The sequence below is a fragment of the Tarenaya hassleriana genome, unplaced genomic scaffold, assembly GCF_000463585.1.
Source record: "Tarenaya hassleriana unplaced genomic scaffold, ASM46358v1 Cleome15, whole genome shotgun sequence".
NCBI classification, from domain to species: domain Eukaryota; kingdom Viridiplantae; phylum Streptophyta; class Magnoliopsida; order Brassicales; family Cleomaceae; genus Tarenaya; species Tarenaya hassleriana.
The window spans coordinates 918,142-933,831 of NW_010964923.1; the positions used below are offsets into that span (position 1 = coordinate 918,142).

Here is a 15,690-nt window from a genome sequence, read left to right on the forward strand (position 1 = left end):
CTTCCGATCCTTTGATTGCAATCTCGAAAATTTTCTCGAGCTCTGCTAAGCTTCCAAAAAACCGATGAGCTTAAATCTCAGTTGCTTTACTCTCGGTAAGTAATAAGAATAGCATCAGACGAATACCCGGATTCAGAAATGGAAAACAATAACTGAATGACCACATCAGAGCTAGAAATCAAGCTCTTTTTCGGCATTAGGGCAAACTATTCACAATGCTGCAATCAACTAATCGAGAAAGGAAGGGAAAACGAGAGAAAGTTCATTCTACCTTGAAGCAGGGAGTGAAACCAATGCATTAACCATTGCAGCGTTAAGGGGGGACCCGTTCAGGAACGAAGACCAGCTAGGCATCTCGGTTGGTAAACTGTGAGGCATTTGGCTGATACGGCCATCGACATAGCCAGGCCACGAGTAGGCTGATGTATCCAACATGTTCCTCGTGATACAAGCCTCAACTATCAGATGGCGCATGTTTCCAGCTAAGACAATGCCACAAAAATCACATCAGTTCCACTCCAATCAAACCAGAACATGGTTTCGATTAACTTACTGCAACTGACAGGCATATCTTTCATGTTGAAGACATCGAAATGTGCATTCCCGACATTGACGCTGCCAGACACAAACAACATTGCTTTTGTTGCTGCCTGATTGGCAGCAGAAACAACGCACTTGGGTGGAGCCAGCAAACCTGGGAAGTCACCAAGGACCTGCAAACTCGTAATAAGATCGGCCCTATGACTCCTAATGATCTCCTTGTCTTTCCAACGGCTAGTGGAAGAACCGTTTTCTTGTTTCAGTAGCATATCTTCATGTTCTATAAGGTTGGCAACCACAAGAGGTACAATAGACAACGACATGCAGAGCCTTGTGTCCAGTCGGGGAATAGGTCCCTCAATAGGATCTCGTTCCTAACAGTAAAGAACGAGAAACAGAATATTCAGAAACTATCTTTTCACCAGACAAGTACCCGAAATCAGTGGGGGAAGAAAGTCCGACCCTTTGAACAAGTCTGAGAGCTGCAACCCAAAGGGCCAAGAACGTATCATGCCAAGTACTGCTGTTAATCGCCTTGAGCGTTTTAGTCAGACCTGAAAATTTTACCCCACCCTGACCGATTCATATGGGAGATACCCGCTACTCGGTTACGAGCTAAAGATATACGGAGATGAAGCCTGCAAGATACCGGTTATTATTTCAATAGCACTTGTTGCACTCACTTGATATCCATCCATAGCATCTTCGAGTACGAGATCAAGAGGGAGCCAGAGAGTAGAGAGACTTGCCCCGTGACATAAACCAGTGAAGGAAGCCAGCGATCCAAAATCCAGAATTACGTCGGATTTCGATAATGAATTTGCTTTGCCATCATGAGAAAGTGCAGGTCGTCTATCCGAGATCAACTGCAGAAGAACTTCCGGAAGAAACTTTGAGCTTTTCATGGCGGATGAATTCGCCACAAGTATCTGTACTCTGTGCACAAACCCTTGCCAATGTGAGGGCCTGTCAAATAGAATAAAAAACGGGTAAGGAAGATGAACAATGTATTTCCTTTCGAGGAAAGGTTCAAAAAGAAAACCAGTCTTAAGTCACTTGTGAAGAGAATCTGCAGAAATAGAACTGCCAAATGCAAAGCTTTACTCTATGTGAGGAAATGGCACTGAACCATACCAACTTGGTCTAAATTAAGATCCAATTCAATGTAGACGGTGAATACGGTGACAGAGTAAGAAAGAACGTACATGTTCTGGCGGACCAAGTGAAGTAATCTAGAGGTCACTTTATTGCTCAGAAACTCAATGATCACCTCTATACCCATGACGGTATTTAAACTCTGCAGCTTCTCATGGTATTCCGTTCTCTTCTCGTGCACATCTATTTCCATTTCTCGAGAATCGATCAGCCATTTAGATTTCCGGTCTTGGCTAAGCTCCGATAGACCTTCGTCGCTTAAGGATGCATCTACCAATAGTGACACCGTCACAAAGATGAACTCTGCCAAAAGTATACCGGGTTCACTTGTTTTCAGATCAAAAATCTCTGAAAGATGAAGAACACTGTCTATTGATTTCATGGCCCTGTGGAAAGAAGATTGACAATCATGTTGAAGTAACACTCCAAACCCATTTACCATTACAAAAACAAAAGCCTCATAACTCAATTGATAAAGATTTTATCAACTATTGAAGCTTTTTTGAACAAATCCCTGTAGTTACAAGCTAGATAATATTGTCAGCAGAACCAAAAGTTGAATGGAACTGTACTAAAAGGATAAAAAACATAACTCACTTTTGATAATGAGGATCTGTAATAAGATCACTAGTGCAAAAAGCATGTCTCTTGAGGAGTTCCAGGAAAAGCCGATAAGCAGCCGGTTGCGAACGCCTACTTGGAAGAACTCTGCCAGTATCAGTGATTAAAAAAAAAAAGATTACAGACGCTCAAGAACTAATAGATCTTCAACAAACACCAAATCTGAGATCCCTCTGCAGATGGAAACGCGGGAAAATAGATATCAAAATACAGTAAGAGAGCCCAAAATTCATGTTTGAAATTCTTCTTTCCATACAGCCTGAACAAATTCAAGTCATCGACTTTCCCCTTTTGCCACCATTTCTAAACGAATACGCTAAACAGAGAAGCAGCGGCAACTTCGATGAGGGACAACAAAACGACCCAGATTTCAGGAAACGACCCATGACGCATGTGTCCGGACGGGCAAAGAAACAATATTTCTGGTAGAAAAAGCGCAAAAAATGAGATTTGGAACCTGTCAGCGAGCAGGGCGAGAACAAGCAAAGGAGGCACGAGCTTCAAAGTCATGGCCTTTTCCAGAAACTTCCAGAGAATAGGGACGTTGTTGTCCCAACAAATGTAGGAGACGAGTGCCTCCGCCGCCTCCGACGACGGTAAATCCGACCGCTCCGACGCCGCGTTCAAGCTCGCCGACAACTGAGCCGCCCAAAGAATTGGGTCAATGCCCTTTTCTTGAGCAAGCTTTGTCTGCTCATTCACGCAATCCCAGACAGTTCTCTGTCCAGGAGGCGCCATTTTTGCCCAATCCACGGAGCAGAAACGACAGTTAGAAAACTCCGGCGATTATACTGAATGATGCAAAGAAACCAAGGGGAATATTAGTCAGATAACCCACTTGGTCGAACAATTTCTGTGTACACCACCCAAAAAAAAAAAAATTTCAATTTTAATCCACTTTTCGGTTGGAAAAGTCCGAAATATCCTTTTCGTTTTATTTTTTGCGACCTTATTACGACTAACATATAACTGATATACCACTAAAATAAGACAGATGATTTTTTTGCCACCTTTTTTAGAATCAATTGTAACTATATTTAGAATTAATTACGAAATCGTAATAACGAAGTTGTTTTCGAACGAATAAAAATCGCATATTCATTAAAGGTAATTTCGTCTTTTCACACGAAAAAAAAGTGTTATGTTTTTTATAAGGTACACGTGAAATAGGTGCGACCCAACTCGGTCATTTGAGTAAAATTCCCGAAACCAAGAGTTTGAATTTGGGTTCGTGTCCCAAGGAAAAACAATTACAATATAATAATGACTCAGAAAAGAATTTTTACAGTTTACAGATGAAACAAAACGATCAGATTCGAGGCTTGATTCGTGTAAAGATCATAACTTTTTGCCAAGGGCCACTTCATTTTGTTGGGTAAACCTGAAGAAATGAGAAAAGTCATCTGATTAGAAGAAAAATGGTGGGAACCTGAAGCATAAATAAATGTGGGACTTCATAAAAAAAAAAATGTGGGACCTTTTAGGGTTCTTCCACTCGCTCAGACTCATATCAAATAGTAATTAATTATTAGGCAGTGATTTCAACACAAAGATCATTCTTTCAGGGTTTTTTTAGGAGAATTTTGAATTTTGTCAATTTCCCAGCCTTGATGATGTATCTCTTTTGGATGAAACATTATCATTTTCTACAAATATATATACATACATATATATATATATATATGTTGTACTCGTGTTTATCTGTTCAAAATTTTAAAATTAGTAATCTTAGTATGTAAGTTATCTGGGTTTTATGGCTAATTTCAATTTTTGGCATTACTAAAATTAAAAAAAAATGTCTAAAAATTCCATCTTTGATGAGTCTTGGAAACCATTTTTCAGAATACATAGAAATATAATATGTAGATATAACATAATGTGATTAAACAAACGAAATTAACAGAATTATTGTATTAAGAAATGTTGTAAATGAAATGTAAAAGGAAAAAAGGAAAAAGAAGTGGAAACTAAAGAGTTTGGTGTGGTGTTAACATCATCATGAGTGGTAATGATGATGACACACATGAAACAAAGAGGAAAATTTTCTCTTCAAAAAATACAAAAAACGTGTGTTTCCAAGTGGCAAAATATCCAAAATACCCTCTTTTTTGCTAAACTTACTTCTGCACATACCTTCTTCTGGATGTGATCATGTAACCAAAATAACAGTATGGTCACATGATGGTCACATTGGTCACAACGTTAAAATTTTGATAATTTCACTAAGTGATTAGTGTGATATGTAAGGTGTGATCATGGTGACTTTGTGTGATCACCCTAAATTTAACGTTATGACCATTGTGACCATCGTGTGACCACACAGTTATTCTGGTCACATGGTCACATGTGGAGGAGGGTATGTGCAGAAGTAGTTTTAGCAAAAGGAGGGTATTTTGGATAATGACCCGTTCCAAGTAGTTCTCTTCAAAAAATACAAAAAACGTGTGTTTCAAGTGGCAAAATATCCAAAATACCCTCCTTTTGCTAAACTTACTTCTGCACATACCCTCATCTGGATGTGATCATGTGACCAAAATAACTGTATGGTCACATGATGGTCACATTGGTCACAACGTTAAAATTTTGATAATTTCACCAAGTGATTAGTGTGATATGTAAGGTGTGATCATGGTGACTTTGTGTGATCACCCTAAATTTAACGTTATGACCATTGTGACCATCGTGTGACCACACAGTTATTCTGGTCATATGATCACATATGGAGGAGGGTATGTGCAGAAGTAGTTTTAGCAAAAGGAGGGTATTTTGAATAATGACCTGTTTCAAGTAGGTGTATATCTTGTATTAGATAAAACAATCACATATGGAGGAGGGTATGTGCAGAAGTAGTTTTAGCAAAAGGAGGGTATTTTGAATAATGACCTGTTTCAAGTAGGTGTATATCTTGTATTAGATAAAAAAATTGTTGTTTTTCTTTCTAAATCTTAATTAATGGATAATTAAACTTCTAATTTCAATAACTATTGTAGATAATTAACAGGGACTTGATCGGTCATAGTTTTTAAATATAGAGAAGAATTTAGCTTTTCTTTTTTTATATATTATTGCATAACCACTTTTCCTTATTGTTTTTAAATATAAATAGGGGAAGAATTTAGCTTTTTCTTTTTTCTATTATTGCATAGCCCCTTTTCCATATTGCTTTTATATCTATGCTAATTTTTACCCCAAAAAAAGGTATAATATATGTATGTGTATATATATATATCATGAAAACTTGGGAAATTATTTTTTCTTATATATATATATATATATCATGAAAAATTAGGAAATTATTTTTTAAGAAAGGAGTAAAAGACAAAAGTGGATAAATAAGAAATTGTCGGAACTCGGAAGTATCTAAGAATGGGGTTTGGTGAGGAGTAGGTGGAGGGGATGTGAGTAGAGGTTGTCCACTCTCATTTCTCTCTTCCAATTTTGAAAATAAAGTCACACCTTGCTTGTCCTCTTGTAAATTTTCTATATATATACATACGCATGTATATATATGTATGTATGTATATATGTGTGTGTGTGTGGCATTTGAATCTCAATTTTGATAATTAAAAATTATACTCTTTTCATAAATATGCAAATAAGATACAAGACACTTTTAGGTTAGTGTTTAAAGATGCATATTTTTTACAATAAATATTGTATATATATATATATATATATTTGATAGGTTTCGAGGGAGATACATTCCATTTAAAATCAATTGAACTCATTGTTTTAGATTATTTTGATAAAATAAGATTGTATTTCAAACTCAGTAGAGTTACTCGGTTAGAATTAAATAAAACAATTAAAATAATTGTTTTAAAATTAAAAAAAATGTTTATTTTGAAATATAAAGTTTGAATTGAGAGGAATTTCTTGCAATAGATTGAGAATCATTTTTTGTCACTTGTATTTGTTAAATTATTTCACTTTTTTTGAATGGATTTGAATCAAAGATATCTAGAATCTGGATAAGTTGTAAAAATAACAATAACAACAACAACAATAATTATAATAATAATAACAATTATAATAATGCTAAAATAATTTATCAAACTTTTAATATACGCAAGCAACATTGGTTTGACCAAAGCACAAAACCGGTAGAATTATGAATTTATGATAACATTTATTATTTCCACTCAAAATGGTTGACCTTTGACAAAGCCAACCCTAAACGCGTAAAGAAAGACTTGCAACTACTATATATACATACATCCGTATATACGTATATAAAGAATCGAAATCATATTATTACAAAGATGAGATCCATTCTGTTCTTCTATATTTCGATAATATTCGCCGTGTTCCTATTCATGAGCAATCCAATGATCGTGGCTTCCTCGCCGGACCACCACCGGAGTTATGTTCCTCGTAAGTCCATCCACGTCGTGTCTCGCCGGAGTTTCGAACGTCCTTGCCGGTTTCCACCGCCAGCCGTGTGAAGTTCCAGAGATATGGGCAAAAGAAATATTTGGCTTCCTTTATTCTCCCATACGTATAGGATATATATACAGAAGTAATACAACTGATATACTAGAAACTAGGAAGAGATAAACATAAATCTGAAATCTGCAACAGATCCGATTGTATAACAATCAAGGATCATAACAAAGTAACTAACGTCTAATACTCCCCCTCAAGATGGAGAATACACTTGGTGGATTCCCATCTTGCGCAACATTCGCCGGAAAAGCTCAACTGAAACAGGTTTCGTGAGAATATCCGCCACTTGATCTGCCGAAGACACGTGAATAGGCTTGAGAAAACCGGATTTCAGACGTTCCCGAACAAAGTGACAATCAAGCTCAATGTGCTTCGTACGTTCGTGATATACCGGGTTATTTGCAATGTGAACCGCGGATTTGTTATCACAAAACAGAGAAATGGGACGGGGACAAATAATGTTCAGATCACGAAGCAAGGCATCAATCCACACGAGCTCACAAGTTGTCTGCGCCATTGCCCTGTATTCGGATTCAGCCGAGCTTCGAGAAATCGTAGGCTGTTTCTTCGATTTCCACGAGACAAGAGCATTACCCAGAAAGACCGAGAACCCTGTAACGGATCGCCGAGAGTCCGGGCAAGAAGCCCAGTCGGCGTCAGTATAAGCAGACAATCGCAGAGAAGAATCAGAAGCGTACAACAAACCCTGGGCAGGTGCATTCTTCAAATAACGTAGAACTCGATACGCCGCTTGTAGATGAGCTGATCTCGGTTTAGACATGTACTGGCTAAGTTTGGTCACTGCAAAACCAAGATCAGGACGAGTCAAAGAAAGATAAATGAGTTTCCCGAGTAGAGTCCTGTAATGTGTTGGATCAGACAGTAAATCGCCAGAATCTTGACTGATCTTACAGCCATACTCCATCGGGGTTGCAACAGGCTTACACCCCAACATACCGAATTCTTCCAAAAGCTCCAAAGTATACTTCCTTTGACAAAGAAAAATGCCTTTACTTGATCGAGCCACCTCTAAACCCAAGAAATAATGCACTGGTCCAAGATCTTTAATCTGGAATTCAGATCGAAGAGTAGCTTTGAGATCAGAAACTAGAGTAGCATCATTACCAGCAACCAACAAATCATCGACATAGATGAGAACAGCAACAAAATGCGAACCCTGTTTCCTAGTAAACAGAGAATTGTCTGCCTGGGACTGAGCAAAACCAGCCCGCAGCAATGTCCGAGTCAGTTTTAGGTTCCATTGACGAGATGCTTGTCGAAGACCATAAAGCGAACGTTGTAACCGACAAACAGAATTAGGAGAAATCTTCTCCCCCTGAAGTGTCGCATAACCTGGAGGCAAAACCATGAAGATTTCTTCATCAAGGTCGCCATTGAGGAATGCATTGGAGACGTCCATCTGATCGAGAATCCAGTTATTCGCAGCTGCCAAAGCCAGAAAAATTCTCACAGTGGGCATTTTCGCAACAGGACTAAATGTTTCGAGGAAATCGACTCCTTCAAGTTGCGTATATCCCTTAGCGACTAAGCGGGCTTTATGACGTTCAACAGATCCATCCGCATTAAACTTTGTCTTGAAAACCCATTTACAACCAACCAGTTTCTTGCCTGGTGGAAGGGAGCAAATCGACCAAGTCCGTGTACGCAACAAAGCATCGAGCTCAAGTTTCATAGCCTCACGCCAATGATCAAATTTAATAGCTTGGGTATAAGATGTAGGCTCAGAAACAGTAGAAATAGAGAGGACAAACTGGCGATAGGTAGGAGAAAGTTTAGAATAGGATAGGTAAGAAGACAAATCATGGCAAGTGGAGGAAGGTACTGCTGGCGGTGAATAATGTGTCAGCAAAAAACAGTGATAGTCTGAAAGATAAGGTGGGGGTCTAGTGGTGCGTGATGGTCTGCCAGTGTTCTCAGATTCATGAAGAGAAGGATGAATAATGGGAGAAACAGATTTCGAAGAAGAAGACTCAGAAGTATCAGGTGAAACAACTGATGAATCAACAGAATCAGCATAAATGGAAGAAGATGAAGATGCACCAGTGGATGGAGTATCGTAAAAATAAAAAGAAGATGGTTCAGGAAATAAAGATGTAGTAGTTGATGACAAGGGTGAAGACTTGAACGGGAATACTGATTCATGGAACAAGACATTCCTAGAAACAGAAACCACATTAGAGTCCAAGTCGAGGACCTTATACCCTTTCGTGCCATGAGGGTATCCCAAAAATACAGCAGCTTTGGCTCGTGGAGCGAATTTATGACGGTTTGAAGGAAGAGTAGAAACGTAACAAAGACAGCCAAAAACCTGGAGATGTGAATAAGATGGGGCTGAAAATCAAAGGAAGAGGGTGCGGAAAATCTCTGATACCATGTGAAGTTCCAGAGATATGGGCAAAAGAAATATTTGGCTTCCTTTATTCTCCCATACGTATAGGATATATATACAGAAGTAATACAACTGATATACTAGAAACTAGGAAGAGATAAACATAAATCTGAAATCTGCAACAGATCCGATTGTATAACAATCAAGGATCATAACAAAGTAACTAACGTCTAATAAGCCGGCCCCCGTCTCCGATGAAGATCCGACGAGATTTGTCTTTTTGTGATGAAATACAGATTCAAGTCCATTGGAATATCGCATCAAGAACTCTTCGATCGCGGTGTATTATATAGTCTGCATATAATAAGAAATGTTATGTTTTTATTATTTTCAATAGAATAAGTTTGTTTTTATGGATAAATAGAAAAATAAATAAATTGTTTCATATAATTGATGATTATATTATATGCATACACATATTTGGTATGTGATAAAAGATGAAAGCATCCATTACATATTCAAGATATACATAGGTAGAGGAGGAGATAGAGAGAGAGAATCTGTAATTTAGATCGAACGGTTTAAAATTAATCATAATTTTTTTTTGTTATTGGATCATGGAATTTAGATCGACCGAAAATCACTATCTTAATAATATCGCTTTCACATGAGATTCGGCTCGAAATCGGAAGACAATCTTTTCATGGCAAATTTTAACAGTCTTTGTAATTGGAATCATGGTTACATCCAATTAATTAGCCTTTAAATATCTAATTAATTTGTGATTTTGTATTTATCTTAATTTCCTCTTGAGCTAAAAATATATTTAGGTAATGGAATTGTAAAGGTTTTATAACTCGCAATATTCATTCCTTTGTAAATTAGTTACACTAAACTTTATGAACACAGCAGATTAATTACCTAGGATTTACAGTTTTAGAGGGAAAAGGAAAAAACAAATTTAGATTACATATAAAAAAAATTGAATTTGGATGTTTTTTTGGTAAATATAATTATAAAAAAATAATTGGGTGACGAAGATAATGTTGTAAATCTATTATCAAACTCTATCCATATCAGGTTTCTTAATCCTTGAGCAATTAGGAGTCCTAATCAAAATTAGTTTCCTAATTGTAATATCCTCCACGTACGTTTCCTTGCTTAAACCCTAAAAGCCAAATTCTGATCAAATCAGGCAAAAGCCTCTTATAAATAAGACCACACACCCCTCGATCGAAACCGTCGAGAATCTCTTTTCTTCTTCTCAAACTCACATTCACTGTCTGCTCTGAGGATTTTCCAATTGTGTTCTGAGATTTTTCACGTCAAAGATGAGGACGGATCAGACATCGAAGAGTTCGATCTACGTCATCTTCTGCTGGTGCTTCGCCGCCTGCGGAGGCCTCATGTTCGGTTACGACATCGGCATCTCAGGTACTGGTTTCTTCAGTTATTGTACACTGCTTTTGTTTCTGTTTACTTTCCACGCAAGTAACCGAAACCCTAATCGCAGGAGGAGTGACGGCGATGAATGATTTCCTGGTAAAGTTCTTCCCGAGGGTGTACGAGAGGAAGATGCACGCGAAGGAGAACAACTACTGCAAATTCGACGACCAGTTGCTTCAGCTGTTCACTTCCTCTCTGTATCTTGCTGCGGTCGTTGCCAGCTTCGGAGCGTCCAAGTGTTGCTCCAAGTTCGGCCGGAGACTCACCATTCTCTTAGCTTCCATCTTCTTCCTCATCGGAGCCGCTCTCAGTGCCTCCGCTCAGTCCCTCTGGATGCTCATCTTCGGCCGTATCTTCCTCGGATTCGGCGTTGGATTCGGCAACGAGGTATCTAACCCTTGATTCCCTCCTTTTGAATCTTCGATCGATGATCTTCTCGTGTATTTACTGATTCAGATTCTTGATTTTTATGTATATGCGACAGTCGGTTCCGCTGTTCCTGTCGGAGGTTGCTCCTGTGAAGAGACGTGGTTCGGTGAACATCATGTTTCAGCTCTTCATCACCATCGGCATCCTGATCGCCAATCTTGTAAACTACGGCACCTCGTTCCTTCACCCTCACGGATGGAGAGTCTCCCTCGGTGTGGCTGCTTTACCGGCGGTCCTTCTCTTCGTCGGATCGTTCGTAATCCCGGAGACACCAACGAGCCTCGTCCAACGAGGCCACGAGTCCAAGGGCCGTGAGGCTCTCAAGAAGATTAGGGGAGTGGAGGAAGTGAACGAGGAGTTTGAGGAGATCAAAGAGGCGTGCGAGAAGGCGGAGAGAGCGAAGGGATCGTTCTGGGAGATGGCGAAGAAGCGTTCGAACTGGCCTCCGCTAGTAATCGGAGTGATGCTTCAGGTGTTTCAGCAGTTTACAGGGATCAACTCCATCATGTTCTACGCTCCAGTCCTATTTCAGACAGTCGGCATGAAGAGCGGAGCTTCTCTCTATTCTTCTGTAATAACCGGCGCTTTCAACGTCCTCGCCACTCTCCTCGCTATCTTCGCCGTCGACAAGGCCGGCCGCCGGTTCTTGCTCCTCGCCGCCTGCGTCATCATGTTCATCTCCCAGGTAAATATTTACATGTAAACATCACACGTAAAGATCCATACTTTTTCACGATTCAGTGGACATAACACGTAAAGATCCATGCGTTTTCACGATTCAGTGGACATAACACGTAAAGATCGATACTTTTTCAAGATCCTAATCGCATTTCACGTAAAGGTGGAGACTTTATATATTGATCGTTCTATTGAACAACTGGGCATGCAGGTGACAATAGGGGGCCTGCTGCTGGGATACTTGAAGGAGGCGAACACGCTGACAGTGGGGATGGGGATAGTGGTGGTGGTGTTGGTGTGTATGTTCGTGATAGCGTTCGCGTGGTCGTGGGGCCCGATGGGATGGCTGATTCCGAGCGAGACCTTTCCGCTGGAGATGAGGACCGAAGGCTACGCATGCGCGGTCAGCACCAACATGGTCTGCACCTTCATCATCGCTCAGGCTTTTCTCTCTATGCTCTGTCGCATGAGAGCTTTCATCTTCTTCTTCTTCGCCGCCTGGATCCTCCTCATGGCTCTCTTCGTCTTCTTCCTCTTGCCCGAGACCAAGAACGTCCCCATCGACGCCATGGTCGACCGTGTCTGGAAGCTTCATCCTGTCTGGGCCAAGTTCATGGACGATGACGATGAAGCCGCCCGCAAGACGGCAGCTGCCGTCGAACAAGTCTGATCATCGACATCTTCTATGTCTTGTTCGAACTCGTAGTTAGTTAGTTTCATTCCAGAAGAAACCCTACTTTCGTTATTTTTGTTAGGTTTTATTATGGTTTCGAGTCTTTTGGATATTATCTTTTTAAAAGTTTTAGATTGGAATTAATTATCAGACGTTAATTAGGGTTTTTTTTTTTCTCTTTCCTCCCTTTATTGTGAAATTCGATATCTTTTAAACATAATTAACAAAACTCGGACCAAAAGTTTTGATGAAATATGGATCCAAGACTTAATTATTCTAAGGGGAAATCCCGAATTGGTTAAGTATTAAACTCTTTAATTTCAAGATTGGGGAATTAATCTCTGAAATATCGATAATGGTATCTATCTATTGTTCTTATCCATTCAAACTTCACCTCCTAAAAAAATATATCTTCTACCCAAAAAAATAAATATTGTACTCTTAAAAAAAAAATTCGTTTTATCAATTTATTTATCTATGCTATAATAATAATTTCTTAAAAAAATCGAAGGTCCGACTATTCACATACACAAAAAAAAAAAAAAAACAAAATTCCATAGAAATTAATTAATTTTTAATACGATCTGTTATGGTAATTGAGTTTGTGTGTTCATCAGAGCGAAGCGTATATACCAGAAGATTCTCAAAACCCATTGCTCATATAAATGGAGGAGAGCAAGACAACGCATTAGTGGGTTGAGTTTGGTTTCTCTGTTCTGTTTCCGCTAGCTGGTGAAAAAATGTCGGATCCTCAGTGCTGCGAAAACCCACCAACCCTGAATCCGAAATCCGGGTCGGGTCGTGTCGAGAAGCTCGGTGGCCTCGATGCATATGTCGTTGGCTCGCCCGATTCGACCCGCGCGATTCTTCTCGTCTCTGATGTTTTCGGTAATTTCCCGCATCTTCTTCAGATCGCTTCTTTCAACCCTGCTGCAGTTTTTCTCTGTTCTTGCCCGGAAATTACTTTGCCCTTGTCATCTGATATCTCCTGATTTGTTTGTCAATCCGGTACCAGTTGCAATAGGGTTTATCGATTTCAGAGTTTTGTTCGTTTTTCTCGTATAAAGTTGGGTTTTTTTGGGAATCAATGGTGGATAAATCGATTAGTGTTATTAGGTTAGTCTTAATTCCTGAGTTTTTCGTTATTCTACATTGAGAATTAGGTTCAGTGAGATGTGTTAGAATCTTGTCCTGCATCAGTTTGATCCTATTGCTTTACATTCCTCTCTTTTGTGTTCATTTGTTGACCTTTTGGTTGTTTCTTTGAACTATTGCTTCCACAGGATATGAAGCTCCAAACTTGAGGTACTACGAGCTCTTATCCGTTTGATTCGGTCATTAGATTGTGTTTTGTCATCTTGTTTCTCGTTAAAGTCGGAAACTTTTGCTTTGATTAACTCGAAAAGGATGAATTTCGTCTGACTATATGGCTGCAGACTTTGGTTCTGTCTCTACGTACAAATAAACATGAGTTTGGTTTTAGATTCGTTGTGTCTAACTACGTTCGTGCGGTTTTTATTGGCTATCTGATGATCTTGAAGGTCAAAGAACAAAAAATCTTACTCCTATAACAGCCAGTGGTGTGTAAAATTATAACAGATGATATTTGCCTCGTATCATGGTGTGTAAGTATCTCGAGATTCTCCCTTAGGGTAATCTACAGAGGGAAACCGAATCTCAGCTTCTTCTGTGAAGATTTCGCCGTATTTGATATTTTACGTTCTTCCTGGTTTTAGTTTTTACGGGACATGGTGAAATTCGTAAATTATTTCTGTTGAATGGCTTCAAATAGTTGTAGAATGTGTTTATTAAGCCACCTTCATGCTTTTCGTTTCCTAAAAAATTGTTGGGACTCCTAGATTCATTCACTAGAAGCTTATCGTAGTTTCACCGTATCTGTGCTCTGTGGTCGATTGACTGTATAGATTTACTTTACTGGCAGTTGATCCCGGTTTTCTCCTGCTCTCAAAGGAAACTTGCGGATAAGGTTGCAGAATCTGGATTCTATGTGGTGGTTCCTGATTATTTCTATGGAGATCCTTATGATCCCAAGAATCAGGACCGGCCTATCGCTGTCTGGATAAAAGACCATGGAGCAGTATGTTCCTTTTCCTTTCTCTAACCAGTGATTCTGTTTGCAGTTGTCTTCTAGCTTTTGTTCTTAACACTTACTGCAAGATGCATTGTCTGAGTGGACTATATGAGGTTTTGGTGCTTTTTTATTGTAATGGGGATTGGTATTTCATCCAATGGAATGCACGAAAGGATCAAAATTTTGGTTACAAAAACCCGAACCCTCAAAAGCACTTGAAGACTCTTGCTAACATTCGTTGTTTGACAAATTTTGTTCATTTGATCGTACAAGATAAGGGATTTGAGGACTCAAAGCCAATAGTTGAAGCCTTGAAGAGCAAAGGCATAACTTCTATTGGAGCAGCAGGGATGTGTTGGGGTGGTGAGTTGGTTACTTGCTCTCATCTTGTCTCTTTTAAGGACATATCTCCCCAAACTATGTTTTCTGTAAAGTTTATGTCCAAAAGCCAATTTTTATGAGCTGTTATCATTTGGAAATTTCTAATACATTTTTTGTGCTCTTTCCTCGCGGGTCTTAATTTCAGCAAAAGTCGTGGTGGAACTGGCTAAATCACTTCCAAACAAGATGTATCTCAAGCAAAGGCTAATAGGCTTCAAGATGGATGCTACAAAGTCAATAGAAGACAATGTTGATGTCTTCAAGAAACTAGTTAATGATCTCTCGAATCTGAAAATAGAGGTCGCAGAAGAAGACCAAGTCCTGATTCTGTTGAATTCTCTGCCAGACCAATATGACCAGCTAAAGGATACTCTCAGGTACAACAGAAGAGAGACTATCACCGTGGATGAAATAACAAGTGCCGCATATTCCAAAGAGCTGGAATTTGCAGCAAAAGGGACGAGAGCTACTGCAGAAGGGCTTGTAGTTAGAGGAAGATCAGAAAAAAGGAACTCAACAGGGAATAAATCAAGGAAGAAATCAAGGTCCAAATCAAGGAGTAAGTCAGAAACAGGGTGTTGGTTTTGCGGGAAAGAAGGTCACTTCAAAAGAGATTGCAGATCGAGAAAGAAGCATTTCGAAGAACAGGCCAAAGAAACCGGCGAAGCAGCAACAGTTACCCAGTCAATTCTAGAAACTGAAGTACTGAGCATCTCAGATTTGGAACCTAAAGAGCAGTGGGTGTTGGACTCAGGATGCACATTTCACATGTCCCCAAGAGAAGAATGGTTTGAAAACCTAACACTTCAAGACTGTGGGAAGGTACTCATGGGAAACAATGTTTCATGCCAAATCAGAGGAACAAGAACTGTAAGGATT

General features: G+C 39.3%; 2 protein-coding genes and 1 long non-coding RNA gene across 5 annotated transcripts in view; 2 read left to right on the plus strand and 1 right to left on the minus strand.

Moving 5' to 3' along the window:
* Nucleotides 1–3,146, minus strand: part of LOC104808660 (mediator of RNA polymerase II transcription subunit 33A-like) — a 5,932-nt gene extending 2,786 nt beyond the window's left edge. Inside the window, exons 1-8 of one of the 3 annotated variants that reach the window (XM_010534395.1) lie at nucleotides 2,774–3,146; nucleotides 2,293–2,403; nucleotides 1,746–2,081; nucleotides 1,224–1,506; nucleotides 1,003–1,113; nucleotides 554–914; nucleotides 272–482; nucleotides 8–50 (exon numbers count right to left, since the gene is read on the minus strand). In XM_010534395.1, the coding sequence (XP_010532697.1) occupies nucleotides 8–50; nucleotides 272–482; nucleotides 554–914; nucleotides 1,003–1,113; nucleotides 1,224–1,506; nucleotides 1,746–2,081; nucleotides 2,293–2,403; nucleotides 2,774–3,054 (1,737 nt within the window). In that variant the 5' untranslated portion in view covers nucleotides 3,055–3,146. Of the gene's footprint in view, nucleotides 1–7; nucleotides 51–271; nucleotides 483–553; nucleotides 915–1,002; nucleotides 1,114–1,189; nucleotides 1,507–1,745; nucleotides 2,082–2,292; nucleotides 2,404–2,773 lie in introns of all 3 variants that reach the window. The other 2 variants (XM_010534393.1, XM_010534396.1) reach the window with 2 other exon arrangements.
* Nucleotides 3,147–10,441: 7,295 nt separating this feature from the next.
* Nucleotides 10,442–12,507, plus strand: LOC104809096 (sugar transport protein 8-like). Its single transcript, XM_010534991.2, has 4 exons — nucleotides 10,442–10,546; nucleotides 10,626–10,945; nucleotides 11,043–11,672; nucleotides 11,877–12,507. The coding sequence occupies exons 1-4, from the start codon at nucleotides 10,444–10,446 to the stop codon at nucleotides 12,333–12,335; spliced, it is 1,512 nt and encodes a 503-aa protein (XP_010533293.1). The 5' UTR covers nucleotides 10,442–10,443; the 3' UTR covers nucleotides 12,336–12,507.
* A 648-nt stretch (nucleotides 12,508–13,155) lies between these two features.
* Nucleotides 13,156–14,368, plus strand: LOC104808662. The gene is made up of 3 exons (XR_770975.1): nucleotides 13,156–13,226; nucleotides 13,622–13,643; nucleotides 14,281–14,368. It is a non-coding gene; the product is annotated as an uncharacterized LOC104808662 (long non-coding RNA).
* The last annotated feature ends 1,322 nt before the right edge of the window (nucleotides 14,369–15,690 follow it).

Coding starts and splice junctions, on each gene's coding strand:
- LOC104809096 (XM_010534991.2), top strand. CDS start 10,444: ATGAGGACGGATCAGACATCGAAGAGTTCGATCTACGTCATCTTCTGC. Junction 10,547..10,625: donor TTACGACATCGGCATCTCAG/GTACTGGTTTCT, acceptor CCCTAATCGCAG/GAGGAGTGACGGCGATGAAT. Junction 11,673..11,876: donor TCATCATGTTCATCTCCCAG/GTAAATATTTAC, acceptor CTGGGCATGCAG/GTGACAATAGGGGGCCTGCT.